The 14,471-nt window shown below is 25.8% G+C and overlaps 13 protein-coding genes and 2 non-coding genes across 15 annotated transcripts; 8 read left to right on the top strand and 7 right to left on the bottom strand.

The window, feature by feature from the left end:
• On the bottom strand, positions 1-1,308 carry BNATCHR284 (hypothetical protein). The annotated part of the gene is given in 6 exon segments (XM_001712811.1): positions 1-319; positions 339-966; positions 986-1,051; positions 1,072-1,134; positions 1,154-1,226; positions 1,246-1,308. 6 exon segments carry the CDS (start codon positions 1,306-1,308, stop codon positions 1-3), a joined length of 1,212 nt encoding a protein of 403 aa, XP_001712863.1.
• A 103-nt stretch (positions 1,309-1,411) lies between these two features.
• Positions 1,412-2,993, bottom strand: secY (thylakoid preprotein translocase; the record flags this gene model as incomplete). The annotated part of the gene is given in 7 exon segments (XM_001712812.1): positions 1,412-1,714; positions 1,735-1,917; positions 1,937-2,251; positions 2,271-2,438; positions 2,458-2,646; positions 2,667-2,946; positions 2,968-2,993. The coding sequence occupies 7 exon segments, from the start codon at positions 2,991-2,993 to the stop codon at positions 1,412-1,414; spliced, it is 1,464 nt and encodes a 487-aa protein (XP_001712864.1).
• A 10-nt stretch (positions 2,994-3,003) lies between these two features.
• On the bottom strand, positions 3,004-4,752 carry murL (UDP-N-acetylmuramoylalanyl-D-glutamate--2 6-diaminopimelate ligase; the record flags this gene model as incomplete). The annotated part of the gene is given in 6 exon segments (XM_001712813.1): positions 3,004-3,244; positions 3,265-3,960; positions 3,980-4,242; positions 4,261-4,484; positions 4,505-4,667; positions 4,687-4,752. The coding sequence occupies 6 exon segments, from the start codon at positions 4,750-4,752 to the stop codon at positions 3,004-3,006; spliced, it is 1,653 nt and encodes a 550-aa protein (XP_001712865.1).
• A 277-nt stretch (positions 4,753-5,029) lies between these two features.
• On the bottom strand, positions 5,030-5,533 carry rps23 (ribosomal protein S23; the record flags this gene model as incomplete). The annotated part of the gene is given in 5 exon segments (XM_001712814.1): positions 5,030-5,098; positions 5,117-5,188; positions 5,208-5,334; positions 5,354-5,509; positions 5,529-5,533. The coding sequence occupies 5 exon segments, from the start codon at positions 5,531-5,533 to the stop codon at positions 5,030-5,032; spliced, it is 429 nt and encodes a 142-aa protein (XP_001712866.1).
• A 44-nt stretch (positions 5,534-5,577) lies between these two features.
• On the top strand, positions 5,578-6,125 carry BNATCHR285 (hypothetical protein). The annotated part of the gene is given in 3 exon segments (XM_001712815.1): positions 5,578-5,835; positions 5,855-6,007; positions 6,027-6,125. 3 exon segments carry the CDS (start codon positions 5,578-5,580, stop codon positions 6,123-6,125), a joined length of 510 nt encoding a protein of 169 aa, XP_001712867.1.
• Position 6,126: 1 nt separating this feature from the next.
• On the bottom strand, positions 6,127-6,908 carry BNATCHR286 (hypothetical protein). Its single annotated transcript, XM_001712816.1, has 2 exons — positions 6,127-6,706; positions 6,727-6,908. 2 exons carry the CDS (start codon positions 6,906-6,908, stop codon positions 6,127-6,129), a joined length of 762 nt encoding a protein of 253 aa, XP_001712868.1.
• A 50-nt stretch (positions 6,909-6,958) lies between these two features.
• Positions 6,959-7,381, top strand: rpl7Ae (ribosomal protein L7Ae; the record flags this gene model as incomplete). The annotated part of the gene is given in 4 exon segments (XM_001712817.1): positions 6,959-7,003; positions 7,023-7,095; positions 7,115-7,218; positions 7,238-7,381. 4 exon segments carry the CDS (start codon positions 6,959-6,961, stop codon positions 7,379-7,381), a joined length of 366 nt encoding a protein of 121 aa, XP_001712869.1.
• Positions 7,382-7,403: 22 nt separating this feature from the next.
• On the top strand, positions 7,404-7,486 carry BNATCHR2t72. Its single transcript has one exon. It is a non-coding gene; the product is annotated as a tRNA-Ser (tRNA).
• Positions 7,487-7,493: 7 nt separating this feature from the next.
• Positions 7,494-7,565, top strand: BNATCHR2t73. Its single transcript has one exon. It is a non-coding gene; the product is annotated as a tRNA-Cys (tRNA).
• Positions 7,566-7,572: 7 nt separating this feature from the next.
• On the top strand, positions 7,573-8,091 carry BNATCHR287 (hypothetical protein). Its single annotated transcript, XM_001712818.1, is given in 4 exon segments — positions 7,573-7,621; positions 7,641-7,717; positions 7,737-7,847; positions 7,867-8,091. 4 exon segments carry the CDS (start codon positions 7,573-7,575, stop codon positions 8,089-8,091), a joined length of 462 nt encoding a protein of 153 aa, XP_001712870.1.
• A 294-nt stretch (positions 8,092-8,385) lies between these two features.
• On the top strand, positions 8,386-9,218 carry rpl10 (ribosomal protein L10; the record flags this gene model as incomplete). Its single annotated transcript, XM_001712819.1, is given in 5 exon segments — positions 8,386-8,406; positions 8,426-8,524; positions 8,544-8,825; positions 8,846-9,001; positions 9,021-9,218. The coding sequence occupies 5 exon segments, from the start codon at positions 8,386-8,388 to the stop codon at positions 9,216-9,218; spliced, it is 756 nt and encodes a 251-aa protein (XP_001712871.1).
• A 48-nt stretch (positions 9,219-9,266) lies between these two features.
• rps16 (ribosomal protein S16) lies at positions 9,267-9,780 on the top strand (the record flags this gene model as incomplete). The annotated part of the gene is given in 6 exon segments (XM_001712820.1): positions 9,267-9,293; positions 9,313-9,370; positions 9,389-9,529; positions 9,549-9,596; positions 9,616-9,712; positions 9,732-9,780. 6 exon segments carry the CDS (start codon positions 9,267-9,269, stop codon positions 9,778-9,780), a joined length of 420 nt encoding a protein of 139 aa, XP_001712872.1.
• Positions 9,781-9,812: 32 nt separating this feature from the next.
• rps8 (ribosomal protein S8) lies at positions 9,813-10,271 on the top strand (the record flags this gene model as incomplete). The annotated part of the gene is made up of 1 exon (XM_001712821.1): positions 9,813-10,271. The coding sequence occupies one exon, from the start codon at positions 9,813-9,815 to the stop codon at positions 10,269-10,271; it is 459 nt and encodes a 152-aa protein (XP_001712873.1).
• On the bottom strand, positions 10,179-10,895 carry imp4 (U3 snoRNP protein IMP4; the record flags this gene model as incomplete). Its single annotated transcript, XM_001712822.1, is given in 4 exon segments — positions 10,179-10,586; positions 10,607-10,668; positions 10,687-10,819; positions 10,839-10,895. 4 exon segments carry the CDS (start codon positions 10,893-10,895, stop codon positions 10,179-10,181), a joined length of 660 nt encoding a protein of 219 aa, XP_001712874.1.
• Positions 10,896-10,953: 58 nt separating this feature from the next.
• On the bottom strand, positions 10,954-14,468 carry sf3b (splicing factor 3b; the record flags this gene model as incomplete). Its single annotated transcript, XM_001712823.1, is given in 3 exon segments — positions 10,954-11,261; positions 11,282-14,405; positions 14,424-14,468. 3 exon segments carry the CDS (start codon positions 14,466-14,468, stop codon positions 10,954-10,956), a joined length of 3,477 nt encoding a protein of 1,158 aa, XP_001712875.1.
• Positions 14,469-14,471: the final 3 nt, after the last annotated feature.

Here is a 14,471-nt window from a genome sequence, read left to right on the forward strand (position 1 = left end):
TTAAAATATTAGTAATTCTTTTAATAATTTAACAAATCTAACGGTCAACTCCAAGTCTGGTTTGTATGCAACTATGTGACCGAAAGGAATTCCTCCGTTACCTTTGTAAGATAATAATCCCAAGCATCCAATTATATCTAGAATCTCATGTCTAGCACATTCGGTGTTGTAGTATCTTAGTGAATCAGAATTTAGCCAGCTATCGAAATTTGCTACATTTATTGTATTTTCGATACCTGTTTTAAAATATCCGATATCGGTTGCTTTATACAGTTGATCTAGACTATTAATGTACATTCTGGCAGGAGCTATTTCCCATCTAATAAAAAAACCCAAACTTGTAGTGATCATCTTCAAAAATATTGTACGAGAACCATTGTTTTCCTATGATTGGAGCGTTCTTCGATAGATCTAGTCCAACTGTTATTTTAGAACTAGTATCAGGATAGTAAGAAATAAAAGAATCATTTGAATTAAGAGTAATGAATTTATTTGCATGTGAACGTAATTTTTTTTTTCTTTTCTCATATTGATTTTTAGAGTTGAATGAACTATTGGATTTTGAATAAGTTATTTTAGCTTTCGCTATTTCGTCAACCCATCCTATTGCAGAACCATCGAGTATTGGAATATGATTTCCGTCAGAAATGTCTATTCTTAAATTATCTATTGAAAGAGCCTCTAAAGTGGAAAGAAGATGTTCTATAGAATTTACTGATTCAAAATTTTTTTCAATTGATAATTGCCAAGTAGGTTTGGATACAACATTTTCAATAGAAGCATCAATAGAGTTTATTGGTTTATATAATAACCTTTTGTTATTTTGAGGATTTTTCAGTGTTCTTGTGTCTTGATTCATAGAAAAAGTGGAATCGGTATAAAGTTGAAAATTTCCGCTATAACCATTTTCTCTCTGCGATAAGAGTACTGAATTATTTTTTGTGATACTATCAATATCGGGCATACCTAAAATTCTAATAATAACTTTTAGTTATGAGTTTGTTTAAATTTGTGGAATTAATATCATTTTTAATAGCATTCTTTAAAGATTCTTTTTCGATAATTCTTTACTTTCTTTATTTATCACGAAATATCTTCCGTCCCCTGAATTGGCAGGTGAGAGTACGATGTTTGCTATTAATGATATAACTACCTATTTTTTTATCATGTATGCTTATTCCAGATACTTTAATAGGTTTTAAAATTGTTTTTTGATATTTCTCATTCTGATTACTTTCATAGTACTTTTGATAGGATATCATTTTGATATTTCATTTTATCTAAATTATTTAATTTATGAGTTACCATATTTAGTAGTATTTTAAAACATAGATAGTTAAAACAACCACATTTAACTTATTAAGGGATACAACTTTAAATAACATTTTGATTTTTTTAGATATTAAGAATATTAAAATCTAAATTTATTATATTTTAGAATAGATGTTTCGCTAAATATCCTCTTAGTTAAATCGATAGATATACTTGTCAAGATAAAGATTATATTTCCTGAAAATCCCTGTGTTAGTTTGAATCCAAAATAGTTCTCAGTGTAGAGTATTGATTGATAAGCTAAAACAAGTGAAAGTGATCCTATTATTGATGAACTTAGGATTGTTAGGTTAATAGTTTTTTTGGTTTGTAAACCAGACCTCACTCCACTAATAAAGGCGTTTTGACTTTTTAGCTTTTCCGTTAATTCATTTAGCTTAATCTATTGGAAAGTTAATTTACTTTTTGAACTGAGAAAATGTAGTTAAATAATGTTACTAAAGCAGTACTAGCTAGCAAATAGGTAGAAAAATAAAGAGCACTGGTAATAGAATTCTCATTGATACTATTTGTGGTAGTTCCGGATAAATTAAATTGATTTAAGAAATAGATGAGAAAGAGGGAAAGAATACCCGCTGGATTTATCTCTAATAATTTTTAAAACTTTGAGTGGAAGTGATTTTAAATCAGCGTAGAATTGTTTGTCTTTTCTTTCAGTTTTTAATGAAATTTTTTTAGATTCGTTTATATTTATTTTATCATAAACAATACTGATATTTTTTTCTGTATCTTGGATAGCAATCAAAAGTAAAGAGAAAAAAATAAATAAAAATAAAACAATAATTTTGGAGTAATAGTCCAAGTCAGTAGTCATATTAATAGAAAAATATTTTGTCAAATTGACGTTGGATAACAGATTATATAATAAAATGATTGATAAGCCTGAGCCAAGTTTTAAATTTGTAATTTTATCAGCTATCTTTTTTATTTTTAATTACTAGCAAGTCTATATAAGTGCCACATGTCATAGTAATTAGACTTTCAGCATACCAATTGCTAGATAAGTCTTCTATATAAGGCCACAGATACGAAGTGTAATAATATGAAATAAATAATGATAAGATTAATATTAAAATTCTATTCCAATACTCAAAAGTTTTTTTACCCTAAAATTTTGTATTAAACTTTTAGACCTCTATTTTGGAGTAGATCATTAAAATAATTAGTCTGAGATATTAAAACCTGCATTACTATGCTTGCGTTGATACAAGGCAATATACCGAGGGAATTGATATTTAGATTTATCAAGTTCTTAATAAAAAAACTATTTGAAAATTCAATAAAATTGTTAGTAGACAATTGTGAAATGAGATCCTATTTATATAGGTTTATACTTGTGTAGATAAATTTTTTATTAAAATAAAAAACAGAGCCCTTGTTATAAATATGTAGAAAAATGCCAGTGAGTATTTAAATAGAAAAGTAGTATTTTTAGTCTGAGTACTAGGTTTGTTGAGTATACTATTCTCTATTAATAAAGGTTTGTTATTTAATAATAATTTTTTTTTTGAAATGTTGCAGTATTTATTTTTTATTTTTATTGGTTTTTTTTTGTAATTGAAAATTTTAAATTTATTATTGTTTAGCGTAACTTTATTGAGATTTTTTATCATTCTGTAAAGTTATTTAATTTACGTATAATCAATATTTAAAAACAACATTACACAAATATTAATTAATTGTCCATGGGACCTGACCAGTTTTAAGTGGCATGTTATATAAAGAAGATAATTGTCTAAGTATTTTATATGAATTAACTATTTCGTTATAATGGCTAACCGTCAACTTGTTATCATCAGAAAAAGATAAAAAAAATTCTAAATCTCCTCTTCCTGTAACCAGAACAACATCTTCTTTTCCTGCCATACTGAGACATATTTTTAATGCAACATCTCTATCATCTATTACATAACTAATTCAAGATATAATTACCATCCTAAATCATCTTGATATTTGTAGAACCAATATTCAAACCATAAAGGAATTCTTTGAACATCAAAAAACCAATCATAAACTGAACCGCTATGTGAATATTTTATGAAGTCTGGTAATCCCATCAAGACTTCGTTTAAGATCAATTTATTATTAAACCATTTAGGGTTATTAGCGGTCAAAAATAGTTTTTTAGAGGAATCTAATAGATGTTTTAAGAATAGTTTATTTTCATGGGTACTATAACTGCTTTTTCCACTGATTATAGTAAGTGTTTTAATAAAACAGCTCTCATAAATTGACCCAATTAARTTAACAATACCCTCAGGTGTATCAGCATAATCTATTAATAGATTAAAATTTTGACCTACATCTATCTTTTCTAAGCGGTTTGGAATATTGTCTATTTCTTCTATACAGAATTGTATATAAGGTAAAGGGATTTTTGAGAAAAAAGAAAAAGTATAACATTGCAATAAATTATGCATGTTATGTTTACCTATTAATTTAGTTTCTAAAAAAAATTCATTTTCGTTTGATTTTATATTCAACTGTGTTCCCCAAATAGAGTAAATAATTTTATTAGCATGAATATCGCTTTCCGAATCTACTAAGGAGAAAAAAACAAAATTTCTCATATTCAAAGTAATTGCCATAGATTTTGTGATATCGTCGTCTTTAGATAGAACGAATGATCTATTTGTTAAAGTTATACGTATTAATATCATTTTTAGAAAATTCTTTTAGATATAATTGTTTAAGTAAAACAAGTTTTTTTTCGAGTGTTTTATCAAAACTATAAGATAAAAAAGTTGTTAATATCGTGATATTTGGTTGAAAGAAAAAAAGATGACGACGATAAATGCTATTAAGATCTAATTCTAAAGAGCAAATCTGAGCTTGGTTATTAGATGTGCATTTTAAAATTTTAAATAAATGAAATTCGTTTGGATTTTTTTGAGCAATTAAATATTTTTTCTGTCTATTTTATTATACTTTGAAGGAATTGTTTATAAATCTTTTTTTAAACGATAGATGTTCATTTTCATGTAAGTTACCATTAATGTCAAAATTATATTTCAGAAAAGTGCTAGAATGTGTATTTATAGAGATGTATTTGAATTTGGAGAAATCGAAGAAGTATTTTAAAATATAACTTACGCTTGTCTTTCCAAAATTACCAGTAATTAAAATGTTAAAAATTTTTTTTGGACTAGGATCTATTAAGGATTTTAATAACTAGTATTCTTAAATAAAAAAGAACTTGCTACTTTATTAATTGTTGGGATAAGGATATTTTTTTGAGCAGGCGTTACAGAATAATCCTCTGATATTGGAATTTCAAGTTTCATTTCGTATAGAGCATTACTATTTCTTAGAAATAAAATTTTTGAGTTTAGAGCCTATGTAACTTTATACAACCATTATTGACGAGTTGAGATAATCTTCGTAAATAGAAGAAGCGATATTATGATCTATTTTAATCATAACTAAATCAAAGTTATTTGGTATACAAGCCTCCCTTCTCGCAACATTCGTAATTTTCCGTAAATTGACTGGATTATTATAGATATTTTTATGTGTTATTAGATTTTTTGTATTATTTTTTCCGAATTTTTTATGTGTAATCTTAGAATTGAATACTTTTATATTTGTAATTACGTTTAACAAAAAAAGCTTTAGAGTCTTGAGGACCTAGTTTACTTATTATTTTAATTTTATCGTTCATTTTTTCTATAGTTTATATACAACATATTATTATTTATCATCTTCTTGGTTTAATTTTTTTATTTCTAAACAAAGATATTAGGGCAACTCCTGAAACTTTCAAAACCTATAAGAATTTAAAAACTTGAAATCTAACACCTGGTATATCACCCTTGGATTTCCCACTTTTACCAAAACCGCAAAGAAGAACTTGATCCTGATTACCAATTTAAAACATTGATGTCTATATAATTTAAACAACCATCTCTTGGAACGAAAGCAGTTATTTTTTTGTTGTTTTTAAAGAGTTGAACTCTAATACATTTTCTGATAGCCGAATTAGGCTGTTTCGCTTCAATACCACTTTAATAAGTAATAAAACATTTTTTCTAGAGCTACTCCCTTTGCTTGTGGTGCTCCGGCAAAAGGTTGATTATATATTTGATGAAATATACGACTTCTATAAGATAAGTCGGCTCGTCTTTGGAATTTTTTTGTCCTCTTTATTTTATTTCCTGCATTAATGCCTTTAGTCTTTCTTTTTTTTATATTTTTACCCCATTATTATTTAAATATAAATGTTTTACCTATATTAAATATTTAAGTATGAAAAGAGCAATGATGCTAAAGAAAAAATTTACTAAAAAAGACTTTAATCAAAAAAAAAATAAAGGCATAGATTTCAAAAATTATTCTAGAATTTCAAAAAAAAATAATTACTTTAATCAATTAAAGGATATTATAGATTGGAAAAAAAGGCATTATTTCAGAAATTTGTCGAAAATCGTAACAGAACAAAAGCATCAAATACTTACTGAGAATAGCTTTGTAAATGAATATAAAAATTCTTTATCTAAATTTCTAGTTAATTATTGTTAATTAGAATATTTCAAAAAAACTTAGAAATACTAGTGTAATAAATGTCGAATCTTCAATTAATTTTCAATTGTCTTTAGGTAGTTTTTATAAAAACAGTAAGGTATTAAAAAATAAGCTATTTCGCATCAACAATAAATATGGATATTTTTATTGTAAAGTTTAAAAAAAATGTTTAGAAAAGCCCTTTCTTGAATGCCAAGTATCAGGAAACAACCTCGCAGAAATATGATTCTTTAAATTTAAAAAAGCATTATTTGTATAATAAAAAATACTGACTCATATAAACTTGTTGATATACAATTTATAAATATTTAGTAAAAATTTTTTAATTTTGAATTTCAAAAATTGGTAAATTGATAAATTTTGTGACATTAAACTAATCCTGATGTAAGTATTTTTAATTTTATCTATCAGTACTTCTGAATATATTGATAAATCTTTAACAATTTTCTTTAATATGTTCTCCTTGCATAGCAAACTATCGTATTTTAAGTCGAATAAGATTTCTAAAAATATCGTTAGAGTATGTTGAAAACGATAAATTTTAGACATAAATTTTAGATTAGATAATAAATTCGGTGTATTGTTAATAAAATATTGTTCGAAAAAGAATGTAAAAAAATATTTTTTTTCGAATGTTTTTCCTTGACAATATAATAAATCTAGAGAAAACTTAATTTTAGAAAAAATAAAATACAGAAATAATATGGAATGGCACGGGCTTTCTGGTAGTTTATAAGCTAATTCATAGTTATTTATTAAGTGTTGTGGATAATATTTCAATATTAATAAATTTGAAAGAGAATCGATAATGAACTTTTTCAGCCTATATTTTTTCTTGTTATTTGTTAGTAAACTAAGTAAATTTAATTTAACATTGTATCATGACATTTAAACGAGTTCAGGTGAAGAAGGATATCATCAAAGTATTTAATAACTTTTGTCTTTTTGTTATTTTTTTCGATATTAGGGAAAGATAATTTGCAGTGTTTCCTATCATATTTAGATGAATCTTTTGTGTATAGATTGCTATTTATTGGAACTGATGAACTTAGCATTGACTGATTTGTATAGGATTCTATTATTTAAGTACATTTTAAAACTAATAATGTATCATATAAAAAGTATGGCTACTCCTTTGGCTAATGGAAAAGTTAAAAATGAATTCTTAGAAAACTGAAAAGATTTTTGATATACTTAGAGAGATGATTACTAAAAAAATGGTAAAAATTGGAGTTAACGAAAGTAATAATGTATATAATAGCAACTAAAGAAATAAATAAAGGCATAGGTTGTTTATTAATATTAGCGGCTGATACAGAGCCCTTTGAAATTATAGCTCATCTCCCTATTTTATGCGAAGAAAAAGTTATTAATTTTTATTTAGGCTATTCCTTATATATTTATCACTTCAAAATCTGCTCTTGGTAGAGCGTGTGGCATTTCTCGGTCTGTTTCTGCTTGTTTGATAAAAAGTGAAACTGAAAATAATCGATGTTTAACAGAATTAATTAATGGTATCTGTCAATAGTATGTATTTTTTTTTCCGCTGAGCAGTCTTGGCTGAGTGGTTAAAGCGTGTGCCTGCTAAGCATATAGATAATTATCTGCGTGAGTTCGAATCTCACAGACTGCGAATTAAGGGGTGAGTAGCTCAATGGTAGAGCATGTGATTGCAGATCATATGGTTATTGGTTCGATTCCAATCTTACCCTAATTACAATGTTTGTTGTGGAAAATAAATTTACTGTGTTAATTAATACTTCTAAAAGTTGTTTGTATGTACATAGAACACTATTTTATCAAAAACTGGAATAGAATATCAAAACTTTTTAAAAGCATGCAATTAAATATAATATTTGAGCAAGTAACATATGTAGAATAAGAGTAGAAGGCTAATCATCATATCAAATCAAAAAAACTGCATTGTGCCAACAATTTTGTTTAAAGGTTTAATGTTTATTAGGCTTGTAAATAGAAATGTCCCTTATATGCAGGTAAAGAAAAACTTTAAAGTCTAAAAAAATTTTTAATGACTCTCACATTGGCACCATTATTAAAATTAATAGAAAATCAAATTTTTTATTAAATAATTTTATTATACGATTATATAAAGAGAACAGAGCAAAACATATGGGAAAATTGACAAGTTTATTTTCGAAAACTAGGTTGCACTATAATACCTTATGGAGAAACCTTGTCTATTGTTGGACAGACTATGGATGTTATTTATCTGGTTAAAGCATTGGGAAACCTTAAGCTTTCAAAACCGATTTGTCAACCAAAAAAGTTTATTTAAATATGAATTATAACTTATAAAACTTCTAACTATATTGTTTAGTAATTCTAAATAAAATTTAAATTTTTTGGCTTTAGACTTAACTGATGAGACTTGTGATATTTTAATTAGTAAATTTGAAACAAGATTACGGGTAGAAGGAAACTTTTTCCTTAATTTTTAAAAAGTATAGTATAAAGCACTAGCAGGGATTAACAGCACTTATTTAAAATAAACTCTTATTTATTATTAATAGTATGAGGAGTAATCGTAAAAAAGTTTTAATTTAAAAGAAAGGTAGCACAAAAATTTATATCATTATTAAACTCTTATGATACTATGGTGATTGTTAATATGAATAATATAAGATCAAAACAAATTCACGATATTAGAAAGGTAATATTAACATTTTTAGCATTTAAGAGGCACGTCAGAGATTGTTGTAGGAAAGAAAAGTTTTTTATCATATTTATTGCAAAATAATAAATTAGAAATGTCAAGGTGGATGTCTGTAAAAGAATATTTATCTGATAATATAGGTTTAATTTTCACAAATTCGAATTTAAAAATACTCAACGAGACTTTTAAGCAATATTTTTTAACTTCTTTTGTCAATGCTGGAGAAATTGCTCAGAGAAATATAATAATAAAAAAAGGGATAAAAAATCTTAGTCCATCCCAGACTCCTTTTTTTCAGGTTTTGTATTAACTTAGTAGGCTTTAGGAATACCGACAAGAATTTCTAAAAGTTCTATTGAGATCATTGAAGATATTTTGTTGGTTTCGAAAAATCAGGCTTTGAATAAGTCTCAAGAAGTCCTCTTAAAGAAACTAGATATTAAGCCACACAAATATGGTGTAAAAATAAAGAAAGTAACAGTATTATTAATAGATATTTAGTAGTAAGGGAGAAATTAATTTAAAAATATTACAAATGAACAACAATAATCTTACAACCAATACTGGCTTCTTGTTAAAACAATTTTTAAAACACTCTTGTTTTAATGGATTATCTTGTTCAATGTGGAAAAATTACAATATTTTGAGCTGTTCATCCACTATGCTTAGAATAATAGCTAGTTTTTATTAACAACTTTTTTTAATTAAGGTTATATAAAACTATAAATACTTAAATTTAATGATAATACAATGTTTTGGAAAAAAAGTAATTAATAATAAAATAGAAAAACGCAATAGCAATTACAACAGCAAAGAAAGGATCTGGCAAAATAAAAATAAATGGTATTGAATTCTTAAAAGGCGTACCTATTAACTTAGTTCATCCTTTAGATATTAAAAATAAAATTCTAGAGCCTTTTTTCATTTTAGGATCTAATGAAAGATTAAATCTAAATTTCGATATTTTCTCAAAAGGAGGTGGTAAAGTATCACAAATTTATGGTATTATATCAAAAAATAGCAATTCGACAATCAATATCAAAGTGTTTAGTCTTTTATTACTATAAATGTAAAACAAACTGAAGTAGACATTTCGGCTAGTAAAAGCAATTTATTAAAAATAAAATATTTAACGTATGATAAAAAACTATTAATTTCTGATGTTTCTAGAATAGAACCTAAAAAGTATTTCTTAAATTCTTAGATACGGTGGATTAGGAGCACGGGCTAGATTTCAAAAATCGTACAGATAGAAATCTCCAAACAATAAACAAAAACGTTCTTCATGGGGAAGACAAAACAAGTTTTTAAAAAAGCGAAAAGAGGAATTAAAACAAAAATAAAAAAGTCAGTGATTAAAACTATGACAAATATTAAAGAAGCTTTCAAAAAAGGTACTCATAGGTTATTTCTCCAAAAATCCTCTACATTTGAGAATTTAATGACAATAAAACAAATAAAAAGTTCTTACGCTTATTTAGATATTAATAAAAGTTTTACTACATTAACTATATTAAGCATGAATGTAAGTATAAAGGCAAAAATAATTTCGATTTATAGTAATGATGAAAAGAATAATTTTTCTAGAGAAAATTCTATAAAAAAAGGAACTATTTTGATTGTTTTTATTAGTAATTTGGCAAATACCTTATTAACTGGTAATAAAACAAGGATGAGATATGCAATGGTTACGAACGATCCTGCTTTCGACGGTTGTATTAACTCGGTTTTGATTGAAGTTTAGAAAAATCTTCATGGCTGCACTATAAGTTTTTTTATATTCAAAGTGAGTCTTGGCCCGATCTATGAGAAATAAAGTAACTTCGACAAACTTAAATGAATTTTGTTTATGATAATAATATTTAAAATAACGACGAAATAAAATAATATTTGAGTAGGACTTCATTAATATTAAACCATCATAATTATCAGAAGTCCCTTTGTCAAATATTTCATTAAGTAATATTTTGATTCTTCGCATATTTTCAGAAAAAAAATTGATAAACACTACTTTTACATTTTTTAGTTGTTTACTAATTTGAATTAATTTTATAAATTCCTCTTAAATAGTATTCATACCATTTTGATCATTCTAAAATAGATTTCTATATTTAATTCGAAATATTTTATTAACATTCCATCTATTTATCTTAAAATACTTGGATTTCCTTTATATTCATGTAAAACGATCAAACTCTTATATTTATGATCTTTACAATACTTTACTATTTTAGATAATTTAGTAGAACCTCTAGTAAATAATTCTGCAAAATTTATTATATTTTTAAAATACTATTTGTGTTGACTAAACTTTACAAAGAGCTTTTGTTTTTTGTGTCGGATATCTACTGGTAGTGATAGCTATCATTGGTAATGTGGATAAAAGTTAAGTTATAGTCATAAATTAATAAAAGAAGTTAAAATTTTTACATAATTTTGAATAGAAGATCCTCAAAGATTTTTGAGATACTAGTAATTTTTATTCTTATAGCTTTTGCAATTTTAAGTTGAGTTGATTTTTTAAACTCTAGAATCTGTGAGCAGAAGTCGCCATCTATAACTCTCGAGCTAATATAGTTCGAAGATCGGAATTTAAAATTACTCAAGGAAAGGAAATGATTTGTACCAAGTGTAAGATGGTAAAAAAGATTTCTAAATAAAACTATCTCGAATTTTGTTTTTATTGGAATAAGAATACCAATTGAACCTAGATTAGTAAAGTAAATTATTATTTCTTCTTTCCACTGAAAAAACCTATACTTTTGATATACCTGTAATATTTTCCCCGATAAAAGAAACTGCATTCTACATGAATAGGTTCAGATTTGTAAATATAAGAACTATTTAAATCTTGATATTTTCTAGGATCTAGAAAACTCTTAAATGTAATTAACTGAGGTATTCTAAAAACTAGTACATTTCCAAAATAGTCTGTACCTAATATAGTATCATAATCTAAAAATTGGATATTATTCAAACTTCTACCATACACCGAATAGCCTACAACAATCATTGTGTCTAAATGTGTGTTGTATTCTGTGACTATTAACCCTTCTAAAAAATCTGAAATTACCATTCTATTTGAACGTAAAATAATTTTTGAAGGGAGTAAAAAGTACAATGTAAATTCACAATGTTTAAGCATTTTCTTTTTACCTATTCTGAATAATACTATTTTATCAGCACCCCCTATGACCACCCTATTTTTGAATACCTCTATACAATAAGGTTTAAAATTTATGAATGATTTGTGTAAAGGTAACCATGAAAAATTTTTATTGATACAATAAACTATGTATAAGAATCCCTGCTTCTTTGATAGCGATCTTGTTAATAAAATAAGTAACAAAAAGGCAGATTTTTTGATGTAAAAATTAATTAGCTTTAAAGAAACTAAGGTTTCATGATCTGAACAGTTAAAAGTTTTATGAATAATTTTTTTCTTTAGATCAGCAATCTGAATTCGTGATTGTTCAAAAGATTTATCTTTATTCTTTCTTTTGTTTTCTATTTGTTCATTTGCGCCCATACTAGAGATTCCGGTATAATTCTCTGAGCTTAGAATAAGTATATTGGAAAAGTATTTTAATAAAGATGTTGAAAGAGTCGATGTAACTAGTGGGATTTTACTTTTTTTAAAAACATCATTTAATTCTTGTAAGATTAATAAATTAAAAGATTTTTTGGTAATACCACAAAGAATAGTCAGACCAGATATTTGTAATGTTGATGCGTATTTTAAGTTTTCATAAACAATCGGTTTATAGATTGTTTGATTACCGTTGTTATGCAGAATAAAAGTTTTATCCGAAAAAATTATTAAAATATCATTATAGCCATGTTTTGATACTGCTAATTTGGGTGGACTATTTCCGATGAATCTCATTTTAGGAGATTTTATTAAAAACGTGTATAATTCAACGGATAAATTTAATAATAAGCCACTTTTTATTGATACAAAAATATCAATAAACCCTTTTTTGATATTTAAAGATTTTAATTTATAAGGTATAGTTGGTAATTTGTAATTTATTATATTTCTAAACATATTATTTTGATCGATTGATAAAATTAAGATATTTGATTCTGTACATATCAAAAGCTCATTACTTTTTACGTGTTTCTCAAATAATACGATAATATCGATATCGATTATATTTTTACCTAGATAATGACTACTTGTTAGGAAAAGGTTATCGTTATTATCGTGTTCAAAATACATGATCCAAGTACTTTTCAAAACGACAAATAATTGTGAAAAGTTAGAAGTAGCTATAGATATTTCAGATCCTTTAGGTATATCCCATCTAGAGATCATATTTTTTTTTGAAATCCAGAAAATGCCTTCCTTAAATACTTGAATTATGGAAGTTTCATTTAGAATACTGCAGTAAATAGTTTTGACGGATTCCTGTAATCCAGTTTTATGAGATTCTTCAAAAATACTTGAATTTTTTTCATTAAATCTGAAGAAAGCACTGTAAGTATGAGTTTCAAAAGAAATAACGATCAAAAATTTGTTATCAATACCATCATAAGTATTTATACTCCATATACCTATTGGTTCGGTAGGAAGTTTGGCAGTAGCGATTTCTAAAACCCCGATACCATATTCTAGAAAGTGTAAAAAAGAGTTAAATCCTGCATTCGAAGTTAGATAAATTTCTTGTGATACCGAGTTTGTCTCAAATTTGTTTATGGTTAAACTGGAAATATTTGCGAGTATTTCAATTTGATTTATTATTGATAATGTACTAAGATTTCTATGAATAAAGAAGCATGGAAGAAAAATATTAGAATAATTTATAGTTGAAAAGTTGCTTGATATTAAATTTTTTTTTTCTTTAATACTATTTCGTAGTCTATAAATGTAATGAAAGTTATGGTTCTCGCTTAATGCAAAAAATGTATCTAAATTAATCATATGTAAATCCGATGCAGGAATTATTGTATCTACGTACTCTAAGCTTATAAAAAAATTCCATGATTGGTTACTATTCATTTGAACTACGAAGATATCACCAACACTGTTTTGAATAAAGTAGGAAATATTATTTTCTTTATTTTGTATAAAATAAGAGTATCCATTGAAAATGTTTTTTTCCAAACTTCCTATCCGCCTTGGAAAATTAATTGATAATTCTATCTGATATCTTGTTTTTATAGTTATATAGGATGAAGAAAGTAGTAAACATGCCGGCCTGATATTAATATTGTTTATTATTGGGATTATAGTACTAAAATACAAAGGTATTTTATCAATATATGAAGTTACGAGCAATCCTAAACCCATATCAAATTCATAAAAAACTAAATACTGACATATTTCAAAGCTATGACGAGAATTAAAGTGTGTGTTTTTTTTATCTAATTCTAGTGTTGCAAATATAGGATTTTTGAATCCATTAAATACGCATTTTAGACAAGTTATTAGTGCATTCGACTTATGTACTTCTATTGGAAAGATCGATAAGTTATTGTTTTTTTGATTTTTATTAAGAATGTATACATATCTTAATTTATCTAAAGAACAAATCATACATATTCTTCCGATCAAATCACTCTCTAGATAATATCCCGGGGTCATTCTTCTGCAGCCAGATCTTCCCAGAAAGTGATTAGAAATTCTTAGCCAACCTACGTTTAAATTATATTTATAAATTGAAAAGGATCCAGACCCTGAGCAAATTATTAAAAAATCCTGGCTTTGATTTAAAAATTTCAGGGCTTGTATTTGTCTAATAATACCAAAGGTAAAAGTAGAGGAAACTAGATTCATTGAAAAAAGAGAGTTTACTTTGAAAAGATCTATTAGATTAGGTAAGTATAAAATAGTACTATTTTTATCTTTAGCTAAAAAACTCCCCTTTACAATACCCTATACTATTTTATAAACTTTGTATTGTTTGCTTCGAATTATTGTAAAGTTAAACAGTTTCATTAA

This window comes from Bigelowiella natans, assembly GCF_000002455.1.
Source record: "Bigelowiella natans nucleomorph chromosome 2, complete sequence".
NCBI lineage: Eukaryota > Cercozoa > Chlorarachniophyceae > Bigelowiella > Bigelowiella natans.